Source organism: Priapulus caudatus, unplaced genomic scaffold (genome assembly GCF_000485595.1).
Source record: "Priapulus caudatus unplaced genomic scaffold, Priapulus_caudatus-5.0.1 Scaffold51, whole genome shotgun sequence".
Classification (NCBI taxonomy): Eukaryota; Metazoa; Priapulida; class Priapulimorpha; order Priapulimorphida; family Priapulidae; genus Priapulus; species Priapulus caudatus.
In genome coordinates this window covers 106612-117408 of record NW_014577112.1, presented here as the reverse complement: position 1 = coordinate 117408, position 10797 = coordinate 106612, and the positions used below count along the sequence as shown (strand labels likewise).

Sequence of the window (10797 nt, the reverse complement as noted above, 5' to 3'; positions counted from 1 at the left end):
GAAATTTTGGGGGGGTTTGCAAAAAGAGCCCCGGAAAGAAAAAAATTAATTTTTTCACTGGTACATGCACACTGCACCACACACAAATGTCATGATTCGGCACGCCTGCAAATTTCAACCATACTGGTCAGCTGACCAAGTACGTCAGGTAGTACCTAGACAGGTGAATTGTATTTTAAAACAATCGGCAAATATTATCATTGCACCACCGTAACAGATCGATATTGTATAATAATTTATCCCTATTTCTTTTTTGTTTGCAGGCAGACAAATGGCATCTTTTCCACTTGATCCAAAGTTGGCAAAAGTCATTATGGCGTCGAAAGACCTAGGTTGTGCAGAGGAGATACTGAGTGTGGTCGCATTGTTGTCAGTCGACTCCATTCTCTTCACCCCTCAACAAAAAATAGAGGATGCTCAGGCTATCAGGAGGAAGTTTGTATCCAGCGAAGGAGATCACATAACATATCTGAATATCTTCAGGGTCAGTACAGTGCAATCCATTACATTACTATTAATTATCCAGACCTGTGTGTTCTTGTATTGTATCCTGCTTCCTGATATAATGTTCCACTGTATATTCTAAAGAACTTCTAAAATACGGGCATTGTATGTATTGCTAGCTTTCTTCATTTGGTTCCATACATTTTTTTTCATATGGTTCCATACAGTTTATATCTGGTGTGTGGTGTATTATTGGTTGCTGTGCTACCACATACACTACTTCAAGATAATCACTTAAATTCGAGAGTGTGCATGTAGGAGGTTGTTAATTATGATATTATTATTAAATCTTTATCGCATGTAATTCAAATACAAACACACGTGCTGAAAACAGTCTTTTTCATGGAGAAAAAATCCGATCGACGCTATAGTGTGTAGTTCAGTATGCCTTGTGCCTAGTGATGTCTCGTTCATCGATTATACTCGATCATTGGTTGAACAGTGGCTCGAACCAAGTGCTTGGTTATCAAAATCTATAATCGATTTCATCAAAAAAATAAATAAAAATTCGAAATAAATGTAAAACTTGAACATGAAGACTTGGAAAAGTGATGAGAACCAGAGATATCATCGCTACTATACAAGTTATCCTTTATTTACATACATGTATTATACAAACAGTAAACAGGGCTAAACAAGCACATACATGCACACACGTACATGCACACGACGTTACGCACATGCAGGCATTCAACACCCCGAGTAACCGATTGTAACCGATCATCGGTTACTTGGGTCGAACCGATGATTGATTACGAAATTACAACTGATTGACAACACTACTTGTGCCATATCACTGCTTCCGGTGTGCTACCGTTTGTGGCAGCGATTTAATGGGAGTCAACGACCAACACCACTAACAGCACACACACCGTATCTGCAGGCATTTAGGGGACTCCCGGAACATGACAAACACAAGTGGTGTTATGAAAACTACGTGCACTACAGGAATCTAAACACTGCGTGCAACATTCGTCAGCAGCTCAGGGACCTCTGTCTACGTGCTAACATTCCTCTCAAGTCTTGTGGACAAGACATGACCAGCGTGCGCAAGTGTCTCACAAAAGGTATGTTATATATTATTTGTTCTTCACCATACTGCATGTAAAATGCATAGCAATGAGACTGAAAAGGTTGTCTTCATATTAGTTCTGTATTACCTTGGTTAAGTAAGGATTATTCAAGGTTATACATAATTGGTTTCATGCTTGTTCTAAGATCTATTCTGACTGTGGCTTGATAACCATGTCTGTTCAAATTTAGCGAGTGAAAGAAATGCGTACATGGTTCCTGTATATTTTGCGTAGGGTACTAACGGATATGATATATTTAGTATAGAGGCATTTTTATCACTACTTGTCAGTGATGATAGCATTAATTTTAAGCTATTGTTATGACTGGCACAGGTTTGTTCCTGAATGCAGCAGAACTACAGCGAGAGGGCACCTACATTACACTGGGACCAGTGAAGCACAAGGCAACCTTTCACCCATCATCATCCCTGTTTGGTTGCAAACCGGCTTACGTGCTTTATAGTGAAATTGTGCAAACAACCCGCTGTTTTCTTCGAACTGCCTTTGTTATTGAACCTGAATGGCTGTACGAAACTGCACCGAATTACTTCAGACAGAGCAAAGGAGCGAACCGATGACATTTACTCCAAAAGATGTCACAGATATTAGCATGTTGGTAGAGTGAAACGTGTGATATTCTCTCTGTTGCACAACTTGTGGAACTGAAGTTCCTCGGCTTATCATCATAGGCATTATTGTAATTCTGTAGTGCCATCTGCACTTAGCATGTCAAATACAACTATCTTTACAGATGAGAGATAAGCCATTTATACTATGTGCATAATACGTTTATATATGTATAATATTATACTCTACGGATATATTCATTAGGACGTATATACCATTTTATAATATTTTTAAGACGTCCTACGATATATTGACGTTAAATAAATGACCGTGGTTAAACATGCATACAATTTCAACAATTGTCATTGAAGATTTGTCATTGTGTCTAGATGCGTGTGCCAAGCGATTTTATTAACGTGTGTGAATAACGACTGTTTGAGAGTTGAATAATACATCAACAAACGAGGAATAATAACACGTGCAATATAATGTCGTCTATTAGGCTGTGAAACAAACCATGTTGTCATTCGTTATTCAAAAACTGGTTGCATGCTTCGTAAGTATGAAAATCGAAATATCATGCTATATGCACTATTGCAGTATTGGCTTGCCGTATTGGACATAATATCGAAGTAAAGGTAAATGTAGGGTTTAGAATGAGCGTGGGTTGGAAGGATATGGGTGGGTGGGGCCCTGGGCAGGGGCATCGATAGCGGGGGGGGGGGATGCATCCCCCCCCACTTATTGACGTGGGGGATGGCGTGTACAATCATCCCCCCTACTTTCAGGAGGAAAATGACATTATTTTACTGAAACTCAGACGGTTAATTTTGGACGCATTATACGATTTTTTTTTCAAAATTCCCAAAGGATTATCACTGCTCACGAAAGTAAAATCCTTGCTTTATTCAAAATTAGAATAGACCTATTGAGAGTTGGGATATTGAATTTTCACGGGGATTGAATTGGAAAATTACATTTCATCTCACTTTTTTTGGGGAGGCTGGTGGTGCTGAGACCCGACCGGAAGTATATTCCCGATTTTGTATAAGGGGTGAAAATATGCACTTTTTGGTTCAAATCTGGTTGTTTTTCTCATATTTTTTTGCAGTTTTAAAGGTCTCAATAAAATATACGTTTTATCAAAATTTCAGGGGGAGATGATTCCAGTGCTGTAGTTGTCAACGGGGGGTCGGTAGCACGGGGCGGTCGCCCCCCCCCCTAGAATTTTCAGCGCGAACGTATTTTAGCCTAGGTATAAGTCTGCACTGGTAACCCCAGTGAGGACATGTACATAGCACAGATTTGGTAGTAAGTATTTTGGTCTTTGGTGTCCCCAAAGGTCAAAATACTCAACTCAACAGTGATGTTATTGTGATGAAGATTGTTTAATAGTGCTGCCTCATAGTGCAGGAAATTGCATCGAAGAGGTGTGCCTTTCAACAAAATCCCCCGGACCCCCCCCCCCCTAAACAGGAGGGGGACACGCCCTGAAGGAGGAAAAATCCTGATATTCTATGATAAAGATGTCCAAAATTGATTGCTTTTAGATTGCAACTTTTTAACAATTCCACAGTGGGAGGGGGACCCCCCGGGCGCTTCGTGCCCTTGACCTCGCATGATCCCCCCCCCCAGAATTTTCTTCTGGATTCGCCACTGGTTGTGTGTGCAGGCCCGTAGCCAGGGGGGGTTCGGGGGGTTCGAACGACCTTTCGACTTTCGACCCCCCCCGAGCCCCCCAAGCAAAAAAAAATTTTTTTTTAAATTTGCAAGAATTTCACCTCAGGTCACTCCATTTTAGTGTAATAATTGTAAAATCTCCATCGTGTGGGAAGGTGAACAGTGAACGCCCTCCCGGCACTTGGCTCCCTCGCCTGGTCGCTTCGCGCCCGAGCAGGGGCTATGTACAGGGGGGGGGGGGTCCATGCAGGGAGTCCGGACCCCCCCCTTGCTCGCGCAGAAAACGCATCTAAGGGGGTGTAATTTTAAAAATTTTCTGGGGGAGGGCTCCCCAGACCACCCCTTTGCGTGCTCGCAACTTTGGGTTACGGTTAGACCCCCCCTGGTACAAATCCTGTACACGCCCCTGCCGAGCAAATTGCCAACATTGAAAAACGAACCCCCTCAATATAAAGCTGTCTACGGGCCTGGTGTGTGTGTGGTGGGGGGTTGCGTGTTCCTCTGATATCCAAATAAAAAATTGCCTTAGAATTCACAAAATTGCACTTACAATATCAATTTTTTTCAATTCCCTAAAAAACGGCCATCTTGAAGGTTCTAAATTGCTAAAATCCAAGAGCTTCTGGGGGCTCCGCCCCCTGGACCCCGGCCAAAGGCTCTGCCCCTGCACCCTGCCAGGGGCCTTAGGGCGGGCCCCTGGACCCCACCCATCATGTTAAGGGCTTTGCGCCAAGGCGTTCGCGGTGTGCGCTACTCGCACACTCTTCAATCGCACACAGCGAAATCATCCCCCCCCCCAACAACTGAGGACCTGTCTACGCCACTGGCCCTGGGGGTACATTGCCAGTGAACCTCGCAGTATAATAGGAGTGGCAATTAATATAACGTGGGCGACAATTTCAACCCGCGTGTATGACAGTAAAATTACCATATAGGTGCCCCGGATGGCTCACTAAGTGCACTCTGCTCATTAGCTGATGCATTAATTAATTGTGCTCCGCTCGCCTCATAAAATCTGTGTCAAAAGTTTGACTAAAAGTTTAGAAACAGCTATTGTATTACCGATGCTTGCCATTTAACTGCTGTACAACCATAATTCACTGCACGCGTGCAGGCCACTGATCTCTATAATATATATTATAGAGATCAGTGGTGCAGGCGCTCACAGAAGGTCTCTTAAATTTCTTCCTGTGTATATTACGCTAGCTCTTACTGTCAATTCTACGTGACAGTATCTCGAACAGTCAGCTCTATTTGATCAACTTTGTCTCTTTCCGTCTTCGATATTTTGTCTTTGAAGACTAAAAGTAATATATTTAATTTTAATATTTTAATAAGATTATAATTTAGATTTACGATGTTACTGTAGGTTTGTGCAGAGTGACGGTCGTGGACGTGGTGGAAATTGTGTTGCAGATCTAGACTATAGAGACTATATAGAGAAGCGTTTGAACTGCATTTACGGAAATCTGTTACAAATAATAGGCGAAATAGAATAGATTAATTACGACTTTTCTAGTAGATAAGACTTCGTGTTTATTTACATTAATATGGAAACGCTGGAAATGCCTGAGCGCAAGACCTTGGCGGCTGCTAGCGGAACCACTGCGCATGTGTGGTAGCTAGGCTATATCGCAGTATCGACCGAAATATTCGGAATGTGTGTGAATCGTGCATCCGAGAGGGAAAAGCTCGTGCGCGACATTGGTGGTTATATTCGCATGTGTAGCCCTTGCACCACTTGCTCTGTTAAAAATCTCGGCAGTACATTCAGCATTCTGTACTCCACCAGACTTCTAGAGGTGGGTATGGTTGCTGACAAAATTTCGCATATACTGTAAAATATCAACAAATCACTTGTCTTGGCGGTAGTGCCAACATGGCGCTCGGATCGCGTAATAGGCGTATGGTCATGGATTATGTCGCGTATCGGCTCGAACGCGCACATCTTGACTGGGTGACACGACCGATTCTTCCTAGTCCAGACACGCCGTGCACCTTCATGAGAACTATCGCAGACGAATTTCGAGAGCGATCGAAAGATAGGATCAACGACGACATGGCAGAACGCATGCACTTGGTCGACTCCGATTCCGCACAGGCAGTGTGTGGTTACTGCGGAGTTCTTAACGATCTGTTCGAACAGGAAGTAAAATGGGGTTGGATCGTAGGAATGTTTGCCTTTACGGGAACGTTATGCGAGTGTGCTGCAAAGAGGGGTAAACCTGAACTAATAGACGCGTTTGTGGACGCGGCGTCGAGCTACTGCGACACAAATCTTCAGCCTTGGATTGACGATAATGGGGGCTGGGTGAGTGTATTTGGTTAAATTTACTTATTTATTTAATGCTGACACATTCATTAGTAAAAGTGAGAACGTCCGATTGCAAGGTCCTCACCGACAGTTCAGTAGAAAGTCAAACATGACATTACCAGTTGCAGCTCCGAGAAACATGCAGTGATATAGGCGCGCATCAAAACGCATTACGGTATATTGTGTATTGATTGTAGTCTCGCCACTAGGGGTCGTCAGAAATAGAAATTTGTCTTACCATAGTCTCAACATTACTGTGTTTCTTACAATGAGCCCCTGTTGGAGCTACACCAGGGAGACCTAAAAGTGTCCAGTCAGTGTGTGTACACTTGATACATTATAGACACATTAGAGGTGGAATGATACACTAGGGTCACAATACGATAAGTATCTCGATATAAAGTAAATACATTAGTAAGTCTCGATTATCCCCATAAGATTATGTTTACGACTTACGAGTTGTGTGCTTGTCTTTGTACCTCCCCCCCCCCCTTTCCCTCAATCTCGTGATCTGAAGTAAGTATTAAAATTCTGTGGTGCATTTTGTTTTTGTTGTAGGATGGCTTTGTTGAGTACTACAAGGACAAATCTCGATGGGGAGAGATAAAGTGGCCATCAATGACGGGAATTATTTGTGGCGCAGCAGCTGTTACAGCAGTGGGAGTGGCAACCATGGCACTACTATCTAGAACGTGATCTCGTACGAGAAATACGTTTGAAACTTGGAACGTTTTAACATTTGCAGACAGTCATAGCTGCAATTTTTCAGTGCGCTGCACTTTCGCTCATATATACCCATGACATTAAATATCTAGAGTAAAGTGCAACACTATCTAAGAAATGTGCCTGTTTCTATAAAATGCTTTCTGACCATCGGAGTGTACTATAATCCATTGCTACACGATCACAACGTCAGAGAGCCACCTTCCCTAAGGTCATCGACGTGAGCTGACAACATCTGATTCCATGGACACGTGCTTCCGTGAGAATGTAACAACATCAGGATAGAAGGAGGAATCTTTACAATAGTAACATCATCAGAGGGGCGCAAACTGTGCTACAACAAGACCATATCAGCAGAGTTCTAAAGGCTTCCAAAAACTTTTAGTATAACAGCATGTCAGCATCAGATTTCTATAAAGCGTCCTCTTGCTAGTATAACAGGGTATTGGTAGACCTCTTCCCACAAGAGAATATCTTGCTACAATAAAAGCCCAGGGTAATCAGTCTTTCAGAGAGCACCCTCTACACTAATAACTTAGTGGTGCAACATCTGTCACTGTTATATATATATATATATATACATATAATCAAGAGCTAATAATACAGTGTATAACAGGAATGCAGGAAAATAGTGATATTTTACTGTAAACTTTTTCTATTTTAAATACAGGTCTAAAGTAAGGGGTATAATTTAACCACGGTAAAGTTATAGCCCTTTTTACCCAATCAGAGGCCTTGTTACACATAATTTAACTTAACCGCGGTAAAAATAATCAAACTCTGTGACAGATGGCGCTCTCGCTCTGGCTCAATTCTACCACTGCCACGTACAAGCTGATTTCTGTAAGAATTTCTTACGCTTTTTTACTATAAGTTTTACAGCGACACCGGTACTGCTGTCCTATATAATACGGTGTGAACTTCTAAAAGCTGCAAAGATATTAAAAATCGACCATTATTTTATGAGAAATTTGATAAAATAGTGATACGAAATAGTGCACCCATTTACTACTTTCAAATCATTACGCTGTTTACTAAACTAAGTTCACGTATTTATTATGAATTTTTGGGATGCTTGCCAATAATACTAATACTCGAACATTGTCTTTGATACATTTTTGTGTATTCAGCTTAAAACATCTCAATTTGTCCACCAACAAACATGCAAATCATAGAAATTTCTAATGTTTTGTTTGGCGACGACTTCGCGGCCGTTGGATTGCCATTTGTTGGATTTCCCCGGAGCTCCGCCCACTTTAAAAATAGTGCTAGCATTGTGGCAGTGGTATTATCCTGAGTGTGGGAAGGGGGCGCTGCATACAGTTTGAAAAATAATTTGCCCACGGTTAAATTATGTGTAACAATATGCCTGTGATTGGGTAAAAATGGCAATAATATTAGTTAGTTAAATCCTTCCTATATGGCGTATAGGCCCATACGGCGGTGCCTATCTCCATTTCAGTAACCCTGAGGCCCCGCACCTGCTTTCACAGTAAATGCTACAATAGGGGGTTAGTCCACTGGTAGCACTGCGAGTTACCTTGCCACACTCTATCTCTATTTGCTGAATGCTAAACAGAGAAGCCGTCTGTACCATTTTTCAAGTGTTTGGTATGACCCGGCCGGGAGTTGAACCCCCGCCCTACCACATGCGAGGCGAGCACTCTACCATTGAGTCGATAATATTAGTACCGCGGTTAAATCATTTTTCCTGTTGTAAAAATAATTATTTCTGAGTACAATGGCCAACTATAGGCGCAAGTAGCTCTACCAGGGCTTACACTTGTAGAGCGAAGGCGCAAGAGATGTGTGTTCAACTCGATTCCTAACACCTCTGTAACGTCTGGATGAGCTAAGGTTACAATCCAATATTTTAGCCTAGAAGTGTCGTAGAGACAAGCGGTTGGTATTGTTTTAGAGAGGAAAGAATGTTGCCTAATGCAATACTAAGAACTTATACTAGACTTGCATTTAAAATAGAAGAATTTTGGATTAAAATAGCTCTATTTTCTCGTATTCTTGTTATACACTATGTATTATTTGCTCCTGATATAATATTATGGTCGTCATTGTGAAGGTATAATTTACATATCATTGAGAGTAGTCCAGATGCTGTATGATGGTCATTGGATGAATTTAGCTTCCGTACTGCGCGTAAGGGTATTGTAGTTTGTGGTCAGCATCAGTTACCAGATCTACGACATAATACAGACACCACAGAGCATGTAATGACTTCAGATATGTTCTGGAGAGTCAAGTGAATACCTGGTGTACTGGTACTAATAACTGTGATTGAAGTGCATAAGTGTTGAGTTAGGGTACTGACAGCTTAAATTGTAAAGTCTGAGTGTTACACCACAGCATCCGTGTATTGTCTGTCACCTGCTGTCATCTGGTTACTCTGAAGCTTTTAAAGGGACATGCGAGTGAAAAATATTTTTTAAATTCCGTTCGAAAATTATGCCACACTCCGCAATCAGTTTAAATTTGCCAATTTCTAAAGTCTTCCATTTGCTGAGAATTGCTGTCGTAGTTTTTGTTTCTAGTGTTCGAATGCAACTCTTGACAATTTGTTACCAATGTAAATACCTCGTTCTTGTACACTGTTGGTTTAGATGGAAGAAAATCAAAAATCGTTACCCGTAATAAGTGTTTAGAATAAGTTTTAGTCATTTGAGTTTTAGTGACCATTAAATTGATTACCATAGAAAAGATAGATGTACCAACCTAGTGGCATGTAGAATTTCAGCATGCGATAGCGTTTTCCTGCTCTCACATGAGAAAGGTCGTAAAAACATAGTCCATTACCAGAAACAGTTTGAAAACGTTTATATTAAACGTATATAGGAATTAAATGAAGATGTATGTTATTGCGGAAACCCAAGGCTGAAGAGAAACAAACATGAAGATTATGATGATGAGTTTTGGTAACTATTTGATGTTTATGTAATCAAACGCGCGCACGCATACACACGCATGCACATAATCACACAGACACGCACGCACGCGCGGGCGCGAATTCGGAGTACTAGATCATGGTTCCTACAAGTGTGAATTGTTTTTTCAATTGCATTTCAAGGACATGTGTTTTTTTTCAAGGACAATCTGTGACAAGTAGTTTTAGCTTTTTAGAGTCATCATATATACATTAGTTTCATATATAAAGTAAAAATGGTTGTTTTACACGAGTGCCAACAGCAGATTAAACAGCCGCTATAGCTCGCCGATTACCAACGTACACAATAGTCGTTTCATCATGTAACTCACGTGGATTCATGTCACAGTCCTGTAACAATATGTAAAGCTTTGATAAACATGTATCACTCAGAACTATGTATCACACAATTCCTTACTCCCCTCTTGCGGATGGTATCGCCCACAATGACAGTATTTCAGCCGAAACTTTTTCAGCCCCGATACAATTTCCGATACGAGGCGCAAAATGTGAATTTACGCCTATAATATACGCGCACGCGTGCGTGCGAACATACCCGCGTGTGCGCGTCCATTAGTTGGTGTGTATATGTGTTTGTGTGACAGTGAAACGCGTATTATAGCCGTATATCAAAATTTTGTGCTTTGTGGGGTGAAAAAGTTGAGGCTGAAAACCAGCCATTTGCCTGGCTATCTTTTCACCGTGCAACTGATGCCGTGGGCGATACTATCCGCGAGAGAGGAAGGGAATGAGAGGGGAGGAGGAAGGAAAGAGGCGAGAAAGGAGGGAGGGAGGAATGCAGGCGGAGATGTGCACACGCATGCGCAGACAAACGCACGTACGGCACACACACCGGCACGGATGCACATATTCCTTCTAATGTAGTTACTTTTCTCGCCTCCCCGCTCACCCTCTCCCTCTCCGTGACTCTCTCTCTCTCTCCCTCTCTCTCTCTCTCTCTCTCTCTCTCTCTCTCTCGCAATATTTTTTGTCACACACAC

General features: G+C 41.8%; 2 protein-coding genes across 4 annotated transcripts in view; both read left to right on the top strand.

Moving 5' to 3' along the window:
• Positions 1 to 2500, top strand: part of LOC106820900 (putative ATP-dependent RNA helicase DHX33) — a 13011-nt gene extending 10511 nt beyond the window's left edge. For all 3 annotated transcript variants that reach the window (XM_014825496.1, XM_014825500.1, XM_014825499.1), the window contains exons 9-11: positions 264 to 484; positions 1388 to 1571; positions 1911 to 2500. In XM_014825496.1, coding sequence (XP_014680982.1) covers positions 264 to 484; positions 1388 to 1571; positions 1911 to 2155 — 650 coding nt within the window. In that variant the 3' untranslated portion in view covers positions 2156 to 2500. The remainder of the gene's footprint in view (positions 1 to 263; positions 485 to 1387; positions 1572 to 1910) is intronic.
• Positions 2501 to 5436: 2936 nt separating this feature from the next.
• LOC106820878 (apoptosis regulator R1-like) lies at positions 5437 to 7650 on the top strand. The gene is made up of 2 exons (XM_014825472.1): positions 5437 to 6135; positions 6697 to 7650. The coding sequence occupies exons 1-2, from the start codon at positions 5704 to 5706 to the stop codon at positions 6832 to 6834; spliced, it is 570 nt and encodes a 189-aa protein (XP_014680958.1). The 5' UTR covers positions 5437 to 5703; the 3' UTR covers positions 6835 to 7650.
• Positions 7651 to 10797: the final 3147 nt, after the last annotated feature.